The 18,278-nt window shown below is 39.3% G+C and overlaps 1 protein-coding gene across 2 annotated transcripts; it reads left to right on the top strand.

Annotated features, from left to right (window-relative positions):
* The first annotated feature begins 3,963 nt into the window (after positions 1-3,963).
* tmem129 (transmembrane protein 129, E3 ubiquitin protein ligase) lies at positions 3,964-15,878 on the top strand. 2 transcript variants are annotated; one of them, XM_040119975.1, is made up of 7 exons: positions 3,964-4,298; positions 8,513-8,571; positions 9,501-9,758; positions 12,318-12,478; positions 13,773-13,932; positions 14,042-14,114; positions 14,193-15,878. In XM_040119975.1, exons 1-7 carry the CDS (start codon positions 4,094-4,096, stop codon positions 14,375-14,377), a joined length of 1,101 nt encoding a protein of 366 aa, XP_039975909.1. In that variant the 5' UTR covers positions 3,964-4,093; the 3' UTR covers positions 14,378-15,878. The 2 variants fall into 2 exon arrangements, with proteins under 2 accessions (XP_039975909.1, XP_039975910.1); XM_040119976.1 differs by lacking the exon at positions 9,501-9,758.
* Positions 15,879-18,278: the final 2,400 nt, after the last annotated feature.

The raw sequence follows: 18,278 nt of genomic DNA, 5'->3' as shown, positions 1-18,278 counted from the left end.
TTTAGATGTCTTGAGTAGTGTTTTTTCCACAATCTGCATCAACCTTCGTAGACTTATCTCACTGAGTTTCTTCTTAGCACCATGTCCTGAAAGCGTCTTAACTGTGAAACTTCTTGATAACATTACGAACTGAAACGGGGATTTCAAGACGATTGATTTGCAGCCTTTAGATGTTATGTTTTTTGATTATAGCATTTCTGATGCTCTCAGACAGCTCTCTTGACTTAACCATGGTGAAAAAGAAACTGGAAACAATTAGCCCCTTTTTGTACCCTAAAACCATCATTCATTGGATAATTCAATGAATGACCTCAACCCAATTGAGCATGCTTTTCACTTACTAAAGCCGAAACTGGGGCACATAGGTCCGCAAACAACTGAAGGCGGCTGCAGTATAGGCCTGGAAAAGCACCTCAAGGGAGGTTATCCTTATATTTATGTTAGTTTGTCCAATTACTTCTGAGCCTCTGAAAATGGAGGGACTATGTATAAAATGGCTGTAATTCCTAAATGGTTGTAATTCGTTAATGGTTAATGCGTTGTGTCACTGTCACTGACCAAATAATTATGTACCTGAGTGTACTTACCTGGGGTAACTTAGAATTTGAGTGTAGGTTTTTTTTTTTAATGTTTATTGATTACAGTGGGACACTAGTGTAAATATTGTTTTGGCTTTAAGTCAGTCATTGTGTACTTGTATTATTTAACTGCATTTACCCTCTTACCTCAACATCCATAAACCCAGAAGTTGTAACATTTTATGTTTATCACGATCTGTAAAATAAACCTCCGGAAATTATGTGACTTTTGTCAGTTGCGGTTACTGAGGTGCTCTGCTCAATGATATAAGGCGGTAGCTTAACACCTGTTACACCTATAATTGGAAACGTATCAGAATCAGTAACAAGGTCTGAGATACATTCTCCAATTTCTTCTAAAAATTGTGAGTAAGGACCAGGTGGTCTGTAGAGTATCACAAAGTGGAATGGTTAGAGTCTGTATCCCTGGACAATTTCTAGCAGATGGAAATGGTTTTCATACAAGAGCCTGATAAGGGTTACGCCTAAACACCTCCCTCTGCAACTGGGTCCTGGACCTCCTCACCTCCTCACTGGTAGGCCACAGTCAGTCAAGATCATCAGCTACACCTCAACCACCACCACACTAAGTACCGGCACTCCCCAGGACTGCACTGCATACAACTGCACTGCATGATCCAGCTCCAACTATATCATTAAGTTTGCTGACGACATAACACTAGTGGGCCTCATCAGCAACAATGATGAAACAGCTTACAGAAAAGACATGGACCTACTAGCAGCATGGTTTAAGTCCAACAATCTTTCTTTTCCTAAACATAGGGAAACCAATGGAGGTTATCATCAACTTCAGAAAGACACATGCTGACTACACACCACTGACCATCAATGGCACCGCTGTGGAGAAGATCAGAAGCACAATGCTCTTGGGAATGCAGATCACAGAAGACCTCTCCTGGACCTCACAAACTTCAACAAAGCACAGCAACTTCTCCACCTCCTGCATCAACTGAAAGAGGTGAGCATCCCTCCACCCGCCCTCACCATATTCTACAGAGGTACCATTGAGAGCATCCTGACCACCTGTATCACTGTCTGGTATCTCCAACCATAAGACTTTACCATGTACAGTGAAAACAGCAGCAAAGATCATCTGTAGTCCTCTCCCCTCTATACAACACATCCATGAAGCACAATTCACCCACAAGTTTCTCAGCATCATGTAGGACCCTACCCACTCCAGCCACAGCCTCTACACGGATAACACAGGGCACTTTCAGAGGTCAGAGTCCACACATTGGCAGGTCGGAGCTGTTTTGGTGGCACACGGAGGATCAACAGCATACCAGGCAGGGGTGGTCATAATGCTGTAGACACCCTCTCCACATTTAAGAGTACCCTTAAAACCTTCCTTTTTGATAAAGCTTACAGTTAGGGCTGGCTTGGCTTGGCTTGAACCACCCCTTAGTTATGCTGCTAGAGGCCTAGACTGCTGGGGGACTTCCCATGATGCACTGAGCTCCTCTCTCCTCCTTTTCCTCTCCATCTGTACACATTCATATGGCATCAATGCTCGTTACTAACTTGACTTCTCTCTCCCGTAGTTTTGTGTTTTCCTGTCTCTCTCCTCTCTCTTCCTGTCGCTTTTTGCAGGTATTTCTGCCCCTGGTGCTGAAGAGTCTGGATCTGTGACTGCAAACCACCTACTGCCCCCATGATCCTGCTCAACACCCACTGCTTTATTTTGATTTTTATTATTATTATTATGATTATCATTACTATTATTATATTTAGTTTTATTATTATTATTAATCACCCTATTATTATTGTTATTAGTTTTATTATTAGTCTCATTATTGTTATACATCTTTATGTTGTACATGTACTTTGCTATGTTCTCTTTCCTCCCTCCTACATCTGATCTATAAAGCATTAGTAAATGATTTATTAACATTAATAAGAGAGTGGTATCAATGGAAACAAAAAAATTAGACAAACTGGCAACAGCAATGATCGAAGTAGAAATTGTTGAAATTAATATTAAACTTTCAAAATCAGAGGAGAAAAGCTAGGAGAAAATAAGTCAAGACTGGCAACAGTTTTGGGATAATGCAACAAAAGGACAATATTGACACTCACTCCAAATAAAGCAGGTATGGTAAGGAGTAGGGGAACAAACAGGAAAGAACAAGTGACAATAACACAGTGCTGTGTCCAGAGAACTGGACACAGCACCATTAATAGTTCACTTTTCATCATAGGGAAACATCAGACAGGTCATTGTGATAAGTGTCGAGAAAAAGAGACAGTGGAGTATATTGTAGTGTCATGCATAAATATACAGAAGAAAGATATGTAAAGATCACATAATTAAAGAAAACGGGAATTGAGGCCAGCGTAAATAGAATTTCAGTGTGTAGAGGTAGTGTGGCAGGCAGAAACTGGATATTTGGTTTTATGAGAGAAACTGGACTAATTACACAGCTTTAGAAGAAATGGACAGACTAAATCCAGAAGGAGGCAGTAATGCGACACCAAGGATGCCATCTACTGCAAAACCTCAAAGAAGAAGAAGATGATGGCAGCACCACACACCTTTACTCACTGTAGACATGCTTAAAAGAATTTAGCAGATGATGGAGCACTATGGAAAAGGAGAAAGGAGTAGTCTGCACAATACTGGGAGGATTCAGGAAACAATAAGGTTGAACAGTGGGCATACATTTGAGGATTTACATTTTCATTTGAGAAAACCAATACAATAGTCTCCACTAGGAAAAGGACCAGTCTGCAGATGTATGGATGAACATTGGAGAGAATGAATGTTTTTAGATTCTTAAGAATATTTTGGATTTGACATTAACAAGGGCTGATTGTATTATTGAAATAGAGGAAAAGTTGTAAATATCATGAGGTGCCTAAGTGGGGTGGAATTGGGGACAAACTTCTCTTCCTTTAAAAGTACTTATGTTACAAAGATGTGGCCCGTGCTTGATTACGTCAGTATAGTCTATGGTTCAACCTCAAAAACTGTAGCCAAAGCATAATAAGATACAAGCACAGGCTCTAAGACAGTGTTGTGGAGCAGTAACAACCCCCATCCCAGGCCTGCAAGACATTAGAAGAAAGCAGCCATGACCAACTACTGGGCTGACCTTAAAGGACATTTGGAACAACACACTAAAGTGGTATTACAGGAGTACTGGGAACAAGGCAGAGGACAAATAGTCAGACGGACAAGGTATGCAGAAAGGTTTAAGGGACGCTGGAAATCAGGATCTATACCTAAACGTGATTGAACCTGTCGGGTGGATCAGACAGCAGACTCCTCTTTGGTTTAATCAGGCAGACAGGTTTGGATTTTGTTGGTCGTATTCAATCTGTGGTCCACGCTCCGGAGCAGAGTGTGGCGGTAATGCACCGAATACGCTGAGTGCCAGCCGCCGCTATAAACATAGAAGAAGATGAAGTAGGAGAACACGCGTAGAAAAGGAAACGTATGATAAAGAAGACTGTCATAAACATGGTGGTAGTCAACTAAAAATAGATCAATTATGGAGAGGCCGGAGTTAAGTTTTACTTTGGCCTACATCGTCTTCTGTCTGTGCTTCGTGTTTACGCCCAACGAGTTCCGTTCGGCCGGTTTGACCGTCCAGAACCTGTTTTCTTCCTGGCTGGGGCGCGAGGATATGGGCTTCGTCCAGTACCACATCCGGAGAACCAGCGTCACCGTGCTAGTCCATTCCGCACTGCCTTTAGGTAAAAATTGACAGTCGGGTACACAAGGGCCGTGGTTTAACTAAGTCTGAATTCTTTATATAATACCCAGAACAATAATAAGTTAGCTAGCCCGGTTAAGCAGCGATAGACACCGTGTTGGACAGTCCGGTATGTCTGTGAAGATTCTCAGTCATCCAGTCATCCAGGCTATGCGAAGGAAAAAGCGATTAAAGTGTCATTCCAGAATTGGAGGACAATTTAGGTATCAACAGTTTTGAAAAAATAACATATTCTGTTATGTATTTAAGAAAAGCAGGTAATAAACCATCAAATAATTTGATCCGTCCAGTTCAGGCATGAAAGGTACACTTTTTTTGAAAAAAGTACATTTTAAAATATTCTTAAATAAATCGTTTAGCTTTAAGTAAAGAAAGTCACATTCGCATTGAATACTTATTTAATTTCAAATAAGATGTGATTTATATTAATTTGAGCAACATTTGAAATCTTTCTTGTCCAACTTTCTAATATTAACATTTTTTTTTTTTTTACTAATTTCATTATTTGTTTCCAACTATTTTTTGAAATACATTGTGCAAATAATCATTCAAACTATTAAAATGGCAATAGGTCCGTCTTTTGAGCTGAGAATATCACCTAAGATTATTTTAATAAAAATGAATTTATAAAAGTGTTGAAATTAGAGTAACAGGCTTCAGCAAAGTAAGAGGGTGGAACGGATACATTACTTTAGATTGTATATCATGACATAACTTTGCCAAATAAATAATCAGGACCAAAGGAATGTTGTTTAATAGTATTTTATGTATGTTTCCGATGAAGGATTATAAGGGTGAATAGGAATGATAAAAAATAAATATGTCAACAAGACCACAAACTAGATCTGATCAAATATTAAATGGAAAAACATAAAAAAATAGAATAATGCCAACCTGGCATTAAAATTAACTGGGCATGTGCCCAAAATTTGCTGAACCAACTTGTTGACTTTGGATCATGGGGATGGATGGTGTGTTTTCGTTGGAATCGTATTTTTCTGCTCGCTGATCCTGTAGTTTCTGCAGCTCCCTATTTATTTTTGCTTTGGCATCCCTCCTTTTTTTTTCTCCCAAGATCACGTTGTGTAAAAGCAACAAAAACATAAATATATTGACACATAACCATTTCAACTGCAGCAAAATAGACATCACCACCCATTAATTGTAACCATATCAATACTTTAATTACTGATTTCACAGTAGCAACTTATTTGAGGGTTGTTACCCTGTAATTAATAGATATAAATGACTTACTAATGATGGTTATTATAAAGAGTCGCCCTTGTAATTATTAGATATTATACTTATCAAGTAAAATAAATGCCCATTTCAATTTTCATTTTACAGATACAATTCCTTTACCATTCCTTTCCTTTACCAGATGGGTGACAAAGGAGTGGAGTAACAGGATTACAGTGCCCCCATTTATAGGGCACAAGGGGTCACTGATTGGTTTGATGAGTATGAAAATGATGTAAATCATATGCTATGGCTTTCAAAGTCACCAGATCTTAACCCAATTGAACACCTATGGGAGATTTTGGACTGACGTGTTAGACAGCGCTCTCCACCAACATCATCAAAACACTAAATGGGGGAATATCACTTAGAAGAATGGTGTCCATGCTGTGTTCTCACACTGCAGTCTTTTTGCCTTTTCCTCTTCACTGTTTCTACATCTTTCCTCTGCTTCTCTTTCCCTTTATCTAAGTATTGCCATCTCCACTGTTGATCAGCATCACACCTGGCATGGTAGTGCCTCTGCTTATTAGCAGCGCTCAATGATGGTGGTAATGTGGTGGTGGTGTTATGCTCATGGTGTTAGCAAATGGCTTGATGATGTCATTTGCTCTATGTTATGTGTGTCACTGTTTTTTCCTCTTCCTCTGCCAGGCTAAATAGGTTTTTAGTAAAGGGATTGCGTGCATTTTGTGGGACGCAACTTTAGTGCATAATTACTGTTATTTCTTGTAATCTCTTGTAATTGTTAAAATAATTTGTTAAATCATTACTATTATTTAAAATATGTTGATGATTTAACAAATTATTTTAAAAATTACAATAGACATACATCGACAAAATCATACCAAAAAAGTGGATTTAAAACTTATTTTAACTGTTGACATGGAGGTTGGTCATCATGAAGGTGGGATGAGGAAAAATGCCATTTTAAGGATGCTTGAGAGCTATTTGGTATTTTAAATGTTTTGAAAAACTTTTTTCTACAACTGTATTTACATTGTGTCTTACGACAAGTATAATTTACAAAACGAGTGCATGTTTTAGTATTTTGTGGATTATTTGAAATTTCATGGGTGGGACAGAAAATGTCCTCCAATTCTGGAATGTCCAAAAAAGAGAGTCCAGTATGAAGTCACCAGGTGGGACTTAGAGACCACACACTCACCCTGCCAGCTTTTTGTGTAACACTGCTCTGTCACACAGACAACACGTTAGCAGCAAATTCTTTACGTCCTGGAAGCTGTGAGGTGGAGCTGATGTTACATTAAACTTTTTCACTTCTATGAACAGATGAAAACTTACAAGAAACAGGAAGCATGTTGCCATGGTTTCAGTAAGTTACACTGTGGTTTCCAATTTGAGCCCTGTTTTTAGCCTGTATTTGTTTAAATTTTGGAAAATTAAGTATGCAGAATCAGATCAGATAAGCTCCTGTTTGCAGTGTACCCATGGATGTACAGACAACTATCACTGGATTACTGTGATACTGAGGAAAATTTAAAAACCTGATAATTCTCACCCAAGTTCTGCAGCCTCTTTTTTTCTCCGATTTCTAAGTGGATTTTTGGAGTTGTGACGTCAGTTTTTTGACACAAATAGATGGGTCATTAAGGGTTTTAAAGTATCCACCTTTGTGTCCTCCATGAACTGTGTGTCACTGCTGCTTCAGTAGTTTAACTGTTGGTTGTGTCAATCAGCAGCCAAACTACAATAACTAACTTCCTGTTGGGTTTACAACACGTACAAACCTGTCCCTCTAACCTTACACAGTATCTTTACTTCACCTGTCTCCCTCTGTGCCTTCCATACAGTTTAAACCTCTGGAATATAGCTAAACTTTTCAAAGGTAAACCTCACTCTAATGCTATAAAAAGTAGTCCAAATTATAACAACCTGCCAAAATTGATTTTTACCACCCAGGTAAAGAAAAAGTTGCCCAACTGGGTGAAAAACCACCCAGTCCACAGCAGCACTGTCCACAGCACAAATATTTGTCCCCCTGATTAAAGCTGAAATTTTCACTTTGATATTTTACATCAAAGTTTTACATGATTTCTTCACAATTTTACGGTAAACAAACAATTTTACTGAACACAATTTAAATACAAGACTGTAAATCCCAATAATCATCACCTTGTGACATCTAATAATGCCCCACATGAAGAGAGAGGAGAGAGGGATGCTAACAACAGTGCCTTGTTCTGCATTGAGCCAGCACATGGTGCTGGACTGAAGTCTGATAAACTTAGCAGATAGATACCATAGATAATTACTATCATCCACTTCATTTAAATGAAGCAAAATTCAACAAGTTTAGCTTGTTTCACCCATAAAATCAGCACGCCACTGTTTACTGTGTGTAGTTACCACTTTATTTAGGGCCAATTATTTTCAGTATAGATTAATCTTCTGCCTATTTTGTCAATTATTCAATAAATAAGCATTGAATGCTCACATTTGAGAAGCTAGAGCCATCATATTTTTGTCATTTTTGCTTAAAAAATGAAAAAGTAACAAGTAAACAAACAAACAAGTATTCCATTATCCAAATAGTTGCAAATTTTTTTAAATTTTGTATGTCGATCAACTAGTCAATTAATCCCCTCGTAGAGCAACATAAAACATACATTTGCACGAGTAATTTTTTTCCCAAATGACTATAAATATAATTCACAGGGCCACACTTCCTACACAGTTCAACTAGTGTGGATATAAAGGGCTCCAATCTGAAGCTTAAAGTCAGCACCTTATCCACACAGTCATTGTTACATTTCAAATCCAATGTGCTCAAGTACAGAGAAGACAACAGTGAATGTCCGAACATGTTTGGTTCCATGTTTGTGTATGGGGCAGTTTGGTGTGGAGGTGATCTGAATCTGATGGGGTCATTGGGTGCTGTTGTTCATATCATGTACTTTTTGTTTATGTCCACGTTGTTGTTCATCTCTCCAGGTTACTACATGGGGATGTGTATTGCTGCCCCGGAGATAAACCTGGGATACATTCAACAGGTCAGCCTGTCTCTCTCTCTACACTCCATGACAGTAACTGTTTAACTTCCCACAATTCAGAGTAGGTCCATTTTGTAATGATGTGATTAATGAGATTTATTGTGGGCTGCACAAAGATAGTTGAGGGCAGGATATGAAATTCAGTAAAGTAAAAATTGGAGAGCATCACGCACTGGATTCAAGAGTCTAGTAGTGAGGGGGATAGTGGAAGTACCTGAGGCCCAACACGGGAAGGACCCTGAAAAATCCTGGAGAAACCTTTTTTATTTCTTTTCTTTTTTTTTTGTATGCAATTTTGAAGTTTTAGATTATATCAGCATTATAGGTAAATTGTTAGTTTTAGCTTAATAAATAGTTTGATTGACTATTTCTTGTATCTTAAACAATATTAGTGCCTCTCAGGTGCCCTTTCCCCTCAGTATACAAAAATAGTTTGGCTCCAAACTCAAGTCTTCACGCTTATGTTGATGGGGAGGGCTTCAGGTGAACTCTTAAATAATCATGTAATTTTAAATGGATTTAAAATGCAGCTAGCTAAAGAGAAAAGAAAGAAATGTAAGAAATATGACTATACAGTTACAGGATGAGCAGCTGGATCCCAGTATTTGACAGTTTTAATTTAAAAAAAAAGCATTAAAAATATTTATTTATTGATGTTATTTTGTGCTGATATATTGATCTGTCAAAATTATTTATAATTCCACTCCAAACTAAAGTGAGGGACTTTGTGATGTGCAACAGTGCTGTATGAGGTATTTATTTTATTTCTGCTTTAGCAGTTAAATGTATAATCTTTGTCTTGCATGTCCTTCTCCTGTGGACACATGGAGCCTCTCTGCTGTTATCCGCTCTGCCCTGTGGGCAGCATTTACTAAATGGTAGTTAGTATCTGCATTTCTCAGCTGGGTTGTCATGTTGTGTTTCAACAGGTGAGTGACAGCTGGAGAGCATTTCTCCTCCTCTCACTCTGCCTCCAGTTGGCCAGCTGGATGCTCATTATCTACTGGTCCCGCCATCACTGGCGCAATCATCCAATCAGCCAGACCCTGCAGGCCCATATACAGCCTCTTCACTCCGGCTGGGGCTCTGTGGCAGCCAGCATCAACACTGAGTTCAGACGCATAGATAAGTTTGCTACAGGGGTGCCAGGAGCCAGAGTTATCATTACTGACAACTGGGTGTTAAGGGTAAGTAAAAAGAGTGGCTCTGTTTTGGCCAACAGCCTTTGAACTGAGCAACCCTGAGTGGTTGGCAGACCTCGCTTTTGTAGTTTATCTCATGAGCCATCTGAACACAGTGAACAAAAACATACAAGGATAAGATTAGCTTGTGTTGCAAATATATGCACACATGAAATCATTTGTTGTCAAGCTTCAACTTTTGGATTCACATCAGTGACAGCAAAGCTGCACAACTCTATGGGAAATTATTCCAGTTTTCCAAATGCAAAAACATACTGTTACTGACCACTCACAGATGAAGTGAATAACGATTATCTCGGAACAAAAAATACATGTCATTGTCTGGGATATATCAGACTGTAACTGAACACTCAGTTCTCATACTCAGCATGTTGGATGTGGGAGATATATGCAGGTGTAAAGACCTGAGCCACTTTGACAAGGACCAAAACGTGATGGCCAGATTACTGGGTCGAAGCATCTACAAAACAGCAAGGCTTGTGGGTGCTTCCCAGTCAGCAGTGGTGAGTACCTACTGACAGTGAACTGGACGAAACACAAATGTGTGCATAATTAATGTGCAACGGCAACTAAGGCTATCCCATCTGGTCTTAACCGACAGAGGGGCTACTGTGGCACAAGTCGCAGAAAAACTTTAATGATTGTTATGGGAGGAATGTGTCACAATACACGGTGCATTGCACCCTGCTGTATATGAGGCTGCGTAGGTGCAGAACAGTCAGAGTGCCCATTCTGTTCATAATGTTTTGGCTCAGTGTATTTGGCTGTTCTCTTATCACTGATTACAGAATTTAACCAGTACTTTAAGATTTTGCTGCCACTGAGAAAAACGTCATGATGTGAAAACAAATTTGTTGATGTGGAAGGAGTATAGGAGGACAGTACGTGAAATGTAATATGATGATACTCAACAAAGTCTCCACCTGCAGCTTCCATTGTCAGACTTCAACAGGGGTTTGGAAAAGTCTGCATTTCCCCAGATGAGGCTCAAAACGAAAAGGATGCTCAGTTTATTTGGCTCTACATACATTCTGTATGTGAGCAAACATTTTCTCTGATGACACTGAGCCAGAGCAGACAGAGGTCTCAGATGACTTACATTCACTTCCATGATGTACTTCACCTTCCACGTTATCTGACAGCAACTCTTCTGTCCAAGGCCAAGTATCACTGTTCCCATTAGAACTGATATTTACTGCCGAGTTAAATTTAAAAGTGATAAAAAATCATCTTAGTGCAGATCCAAGTATAAAACTCACTCATCAAGATAGTTTCCTAAATTAAGGCTCTTGGCCCATGACTATACATTTTTTCTCTGTGGGGCCCCAGACATGAAAGTTTGGATCCCCGCCTTATAAATGAAAACACGTTTGTATATAATTGAAGATATGCGGTGGGGATCACTGGGTAGCACTATCAGGAGTTTACATTTTCCCTCTGGTTTTCCTCCTACTGTCCTCCTACTGTGTTGGTTAGGTTGCCTGGGAAGTTTCTGTGGGTGTGGATTAGAGTGAGAAATTCTTTGTCAATTTGTATTAGCCCTGTGATAGAGACAGCACAGAATCAGTCTGTCACTGTATGTGTAACCAAGTCCCCTGAGCTGTGAGTCAATTTTGGTGTAGGGGCCACCATAGAAGAGCTTACAGTCTGCTTCCTAAAGCTGACTCAACTCATTAATCAGTATTTACATTCACTTTCTTGCCTTTTTCAAGAAAAAGTCAGTAATTCTGTAATGTAGACCAAAATAAATATGTTGAAAATCTCTAACGTTTCCTGGTACTCTATGCCCAGGTGCAAGGAAAACCCATGTTCAAAGAAAGGTCTTTTTAAAAAATGAAACCAAGGAAAGGAAGTTCAATTAAAGCTGCACTAATCATTATGTTCTAAATCAACAATAATTCAAATCACTCTGTGTAATGTTTTAGAAGTTGCTATAGCTGATAAACCCACAAAGATTTATCACCAACTTTGCAGCTCTCCTCAGCCCTCTGGAACTTTTCAGCCTCTTTTTGCTCATTGTTTTGGTGCATGAATGTGAGTGAATATTGGACTTCAATTCATCAGGTGGACACAAACATGACTCCAACTAAATGCTAATTTTGCTTTGCTCTGTTCACATTGTGCTGTGCTCCCTCTAAGTGGCCAAAAAAATCAATGAATGCAGCTCTGAGGCTCCATAATGAGTCTTTTTTCTACTTACAATAAAACCACACTTTAATCTGTTTAATTTACCACATGTGGAACATGTTAAGTATAAACTATCAGGCATCATGCTACATTCGAAATGTTAAGTTAGTACAAATTAACAACTTTCAACACATTCAGTGAATTTCAAACCAGTATGAGCTTCAATGTAAGTCCATTGAAAACAAAACTCTTCTCCAGTCAACCAAGCAAAACCTTTTCCACTATCTTGCTTTCATCACAGTGGTTGTGTCCCATTGACCAGGTTTTAGTTTTGAAGGTATTGTAAGTCAGCAAAAATTTAAAAAAATCAGCTTTTCAAATTCATCCACATGTCTTACACTTTTTCTCTGCCTCCAGGTGACTACCTATCGTGTCTACATGGCCTTACAGAGTGAATGTCATGTGACAGTGACAGAGTCTAGGCAGCACCAGCTGAGTCCAGACTCAGCCTCCCCTGCTCAGATCTTGACCCTGAGAGTGGACAGCATCAACCCTGCCGTGAGACCCTTTGATATCAGGTGTGTTTTTAGAAGCTCAAGACCAAAACTGGTGCATTCCAAAAGTATTCTCATCAATCAACACTATCTAATATCCAGTAATGACAAAGAAAACAGAATTTTTGAAATTTTTCCAAATTTATTAAAAAAGAAAAACTGAAATATCACATTGACATAAGTATTCAGACGGTTTGCTATGACACCTGATATTTAGCTCAGGTGCCTCCCATTTCTCTTGATCATCTTTGAGAAGTTTCTACCTTGATTGGAGTCCACCTGTGGTGAATTCAATTGATTGGATGTGATTTGGAAAGGTACACACCTGTCTGTATAAGGTCTCATAGCTGACAGTGCATATCACAGCAAAAACCAAGCCATGAGGTCGAAGGAACTTCCTGCAGAGCTCAGAGACAGGATTGTGTTGAGGGACAGATCTGGAGAAGGCTAAAAAAAAAAAATTCAGCCTCCTTGAATTTATGAAAAAACATACCTAAAGGACTGAGAAACAAGATGCTCTGTTCAGATGAAACCAATATTGAACTGTTTGGCTTCAACTCTAAGTGTCATATCTGGAAGAAGCCAGACACTGCTTATCAACTGGCCAATACCATCCCAACAGTAAAGCATGGTGGTGGCAGCATCATGCTTGCGGGGGGGGTTTTCAGCAGCTGGCACAGGGAGACTGGTCAGGGATGAGGGGAAAACTGAATGAAGCAAAGTACAGATATATCCTTAAAGAAATTTTGGTCCTGAGCACTTAGGACCTCAAATTGGGACAAGACAATGACCCTAAGCACACAGCCAAGACAACGCAGGAGTGACTTAGGGACAACTCTGTGAATGTCCTTGAGTGGCCCAGCCAGAGCCCTGACTTGAACCCAATTGAACATCTCTGGAGAGACCTGAAAATGGCTGTCCACCGACAGTCCCCATCCAAACTAAAAGAGCTTGAGAAGATCTGCAGAAGAAAACAAGGCAGAAAATCCCCAAATCCAGGTGTGCAAGCTTGTCGCATCATATACAAGAAGACTCGAAGCTGTAATCACTGCCAAAGGTGCTTCAAGTACGTACTGAGTAAAGGTTCTGAATATGTATGTCAATGTGATATTTCAGTTTTTCCTTTTATAATAAATTTGCAAAAAATGTCTAATTCTATTTTTGCTTTGGTCATTATGGGGTACTGAGTGTTGACTGATGAGGGAAATGAATTTAAATGATTATAGCATAAAGCTGTAACATAACGTGGAGGGGTCTGATTACTTTCTGAATGCACTGTATATCATGTCAGAAAAGTCACTTTTCCACTGTTTTCCAGGCTTAACTCTACAGAGTATGCAGAGCTCAGGGAGAAGCTCAATGCTCCCATTAGAAACTCTGCCAATGTAGTGATCCACCAAACGATCAGTGAACTGTTCCTGGAAACATTCAGAGTTCAGGTGGACCTCAATCAACCGTACACAATCCCCAGTGGACAGGTACACTACTGTTTATGCAACAGCTCTGCTGAAAAGCTCAAAGTCCTGTCTCTCTGTTCACAATTAAATGTGAAATGAATCTGAAAAAATGTTCTTTCCCCATACACAGGAGATAGATCCCTGTATCGGCTGTATGCAGGTTCCAGCAAGCACCAAGTTGGTCAGACTCTGCCAAACAGAAGGTGAGAGAGAGACTGAGAGAAAGAGACTGAGACTGAGACTGAGACTGAGACTGTGCCTCTGATTGCTATGTGTTACAGGAGCTGATAACGACTCAGACTGCCAGCAGTGTTTTTGCAGACCCATGTGGTGTCTTGCCTGTCTGGGTCGATGGTTTGCCAGCCGCCAAGATCAGCAAAGACCTGAGACCTGGTTGTCCAGCAGAGTCCCCTGCCCCACCTGTAGAGCCAAATTCTGTATACTGGATGTCTGTGTGGTTCACTGACAAGACACATGCACAGATCCAAACTGACCTTCTCTTCTGAAAATATTGTGGAAGATGGTTTTACGCAAAAATCAGCAACAGACTTCTGGAAGAGAAGGAGTGGACAGGACTGGTCTGAGCTCAGCTATGTACCTCCTTTCAATAAGGAGTGATCTTTAGAATAATATAACACTAAGAATTTGATTCTGAGCTCAACTTAGTGTAAGGTGCAATGATCAGTGTAACATTTTGGGAGAGATGCTTGTTTGCCATTTTACCCACAGTCAGATAAGAGGATGTAACTTACATCTGTTCTTTCAAAAAATGTTCTTAGTGATAATGTTTAACTTTATGCAAATGCATAATTTATTTTATATTTTAAGTTCATTTTCTCTGTATAATATTTCCAGTAACACTTACCATGTAAAAGTATCTTCCAACCATATAAATACGGTTTTAAATACCTTGAAATGGAAACAAAAGTAAAGCCAAATGATAGCATGGATGAAAATCTTCTGCTGATAGATGAGGTACATAATAGAAAACATACAGTAAAAGGGAAATTTAGAATTATTCAATTAAAGGATGCACGGAAAGAGATTGCAAACAGAATCAGTTCCAGCCTTACTCTTCACATTTACACCTCTAAGGAAAGTGGAAAAATGGCTCAACATTGTACCAAAAGTGCATGTAGAGATAAAAACCTACAAGAAAGCAATAGCTGCAACTGGTGAGCTAAAACTACTCTTTTCTGAAGGATGCGTAGAACAAAATATAACATTGATGATGATCAATGTTATCAATACCAGTACAGTTATTAGTGAGAGTAAGAATAACAGCTATAGCTCACTTAAATTTGAGACTAGGATTATCATTCACTTTTTAAATCCAAACTGATACTTTTAGCAGCTAGATACGTAAAGGCCAGTTCCTGAAGTTTCCTCCCACAGATCAACTGGAGACTCTAAATTGTAATGAATTTCAAGAATAAAATGTGAACCTCTGATTTTTAAATTTAATAGGAGGCTTTGATGCACAGGATAAATGAGACTCTGTTATGACATTTCCTACATAAACAGCAGAATACTGGGTTATAATCAACCAGTCTGACATCTGTAGAGGTGTGTGTGGTTATTCTGTAGCATCATGGTGTCATTTGCATGTGATTTAATCAAAGTAAACACATTGGACGATGTGTGTAATGTCACTGTGCTATGAAGTAGCACTTCTTTGATGAAAGGCTTATGATTTATCAACATATACATTATGTGTCTGATTTACTGACGTTCCTGCTTAAAACACATTAAATGTTTTTTCTTTCTGATTTAAACTAATCTGCTCGTTTGACAGTGTTTAATTAAAATAGCTTATTTACTTATTTACATTATTCTGTCATTACTGCATTTGCTGCTATTATTTAGTTTGATCTTGTTGATAAAGACACATTTTGAACTAAAATACCAACAACTCTCAACTGCTTCATTTGAATGAACCTCCTTCCGGTTCGTTCCTCTCCTCCACCTCTTTGTTCCCTCCCGTGCACCATGAGCTCTATGCTGGACACCAAAATACCACACATACGGGCAAAACACATTTCCAGTTCAAGAAAATACCAAGATGTCAGTGTGCTGCTGGCGCCAATCTTTGCACCACTGCAAGCTTTGGCCTTATATGTGTTATCTGTGATGGAGGGAGACATGTACACAGTGTTTGCTGGGGGAGGCTTCAGAGTTACTGGAACAAGTATTTATTAAAGGTGTACACGAATAATTTCAATCACGGCACAGTGTGTACGCACCCACACAGCCCTGAGATGAGGTCTTATCATCCAAAATAATTCAAATCACCTGTGTGGGTTTAACATGGATGTACAGGGCCATTAACTTTTGTTACATATGCCAGCGGTACCACCTGCTTCCAGACTCCATGTTATGCAATACAAAGAAATCTCAGACAAGGAGTTCATTTTAAACTAAGTTAAACAGAAAAAAAATAGATAAAGGAAGCGTCAACCTGACTTTTTTACACTCTGATAATGTCCTCTTACACGATTTCCTTCTTCTTGTTCCATGTCACTTGTCACTTTTACAGTAAGACATGTAGCTCCTCTCCACCATAAGGACTAGGGATGCAGTGTTGCATTTTCCCATCACTAATCATCCACACGTGATGATTTATTTCTTTGATTTTATTTGAGACCTGAACCCACAAGACTATGGAGAGATAAGTATGATTTCTGTGAACAAATAAAAGCATCACCAAGATATATCAGCCACCTTTGACACCTACTGTATTAAATGTTGTGTGACAGCAGGGCGGATAATGTGAGAAATCTGTTGTGTGGATTTACAGCACAAATCAGTTGGTACTCGGGCAGGTACACCTTTCTAATACTGAGTAAGACCCCATTTTCCCTCAGAACAGCCGGGATTCTTTGTGACTAGTCATTGTCATGTACATAAAACCAATTTGAGGCTGTGGCATTCAACAACATTCAGGTGATCTTAAGAGGGCCTACAAAACATTATCCACACCAGCCCCAACAGCCTGAATTGACACAAGGCAGGATGGATCTATGGAATAATTTTGTTTAAACTCAGACCATCTGCATGAGGCAGCAGACATCAATTTTGATGAGACCAGGAGATCTTCTACAGTCCACCTCTGGTGAGCCTGTGCCCACTACAGCCTTAGGCTCCTGTTCTTAGCTGACTGGAGAGAAACCTGCTGGGGTTGTCTGCTGCTGCAGCCTGTCCACTTCAAGCTCCTACCTGTTTTCAGAGATGCTCTTCTGCAGAGCACTGTTTAATGCCAGGTTATTTGAGTTACTGCATCCTTCCTGTTAGCTCTAGCCAGTCTAACCATTCTCCTCTGATCTCGCCTCATTAACAAGGTGTTTCTTGTTTTTCTCACCTTTCTCAGAAACTGAAAATCAGGAGATCAGTTGTCAGAAACTCAAACCCCAACAGTCATTCCACACTCTGAGATCACATTTCCTCCTCATTCTGATGTGTGGTCAGAATAAGACCGCCACTGAGTTGCTGCCACATGATTGGCTGATTAGATGTTTGCATTAATGAGCAGTTGTACAGGTGTTCCTAAGTGGCCAGTGAGTGTAGTATCAGCATACACTGAGCTGCAGGTTTCTGATAATGGCAGGTGGTGGACATAGCGTAACAGTACCTGTGCAGATCTAGAAAATCTAGAGAAAAGCATGAAAAGTATGACTTATTGATTTCTAGACTTGTGTATGGAACTTTGTGTGGAAAATGTATGAAAGTACTTTTCAGTATACAAGCACAAAAATCTAAAAATTGCAATGTGGAGCTGCAGATGGACACGTTCATATCGCCTCCTCTAGGCAAAGAAAGTAATAGTTGCTAATTTAACTATTGCACTACCTTTTCTTTATTATATCTTGTCATACTTGCTGCTGTCTTAATGTGTGTAGCATGTTTAGCATTCAACATCTGAGAAAAGTTTTTCGTCATGGATTATACCCAAATAGGATCACACTTCAGCATGTGGTTATAAAACAAATGCTGGGGCTTTTGGGGCAGGTGCAGAGTGGGAATAAAAATTGACTTCTGACTGGGACTGACCCACCAAAACCCATCTTGAGACTCACTATCACGTACAGCGTGTATCGCAGTTTGCAAGAATCACATAGTAAACATTGTGATGATTTGTAGAATACATGAAAAATAACCACCCGCATGTGTATAATATTTATATAATTTTGTAATGTCAATAGTCTAATTGTATTTACACAGTTCGAAATTTATTTATTTATTTTGGTATTTACTGGGCCACAAATTCAAAAGGAATGCTGTGACACACACACTCACTTGCCACTTATTAGGTACACCTAGATAAAACTGATGCAGTATAATACAACAGGCTCGCAATAAGCCTCCTTTCA

This window comes from Xiphias gladius, chromosome 23, assembly GCF_016859285.1.
Source record: "Xiphias gladius isolate SHS-SW01 ecotype Sanya breed wild chromosome 23, ASM1685928v1, whole genome shotgun sequence".
Classification (NCBI taxonomy): domain Eukaryota; kingdom Metazoa; phylum Chordata; class Actinopteri; order Istiophoriformes; family Xiphiidae; genus Xiphias; species Xiphias gladius.
The sequence above is the reverse complement of the archived record's forward strand: the minus strand, read 5'-3'. Positions and strand labels throughout refer to the sequence as shown.

What these genes read in the sequence shown, in the direction of transcription:
- tmem129 (XM_040119975.1), top strand. Translation starts at nt 4,094, where the DNA reads ATGGAGAGGCCGGAGTTAAGTTTTACTTTGGCCTACATCGTCTTCTGT. An exon ending in GTGAGACCCTTTGATATCAG is followed by an intron (nt 12,479 to 13,772) that starts GTGTGTTTTTAG and finishes ACTGTTTTCCAG; the next exon opens with GCTTAACTCTACAGAGTATG. An exon ending in ACACAATCCCCAGTGGACAG is followed by an intron (nt 13,933 to 14,041) that starts GTACACTACTGT and finishes CCCCATACACAG; the next exon opens with GAGATAGATCCCTGTATCGG.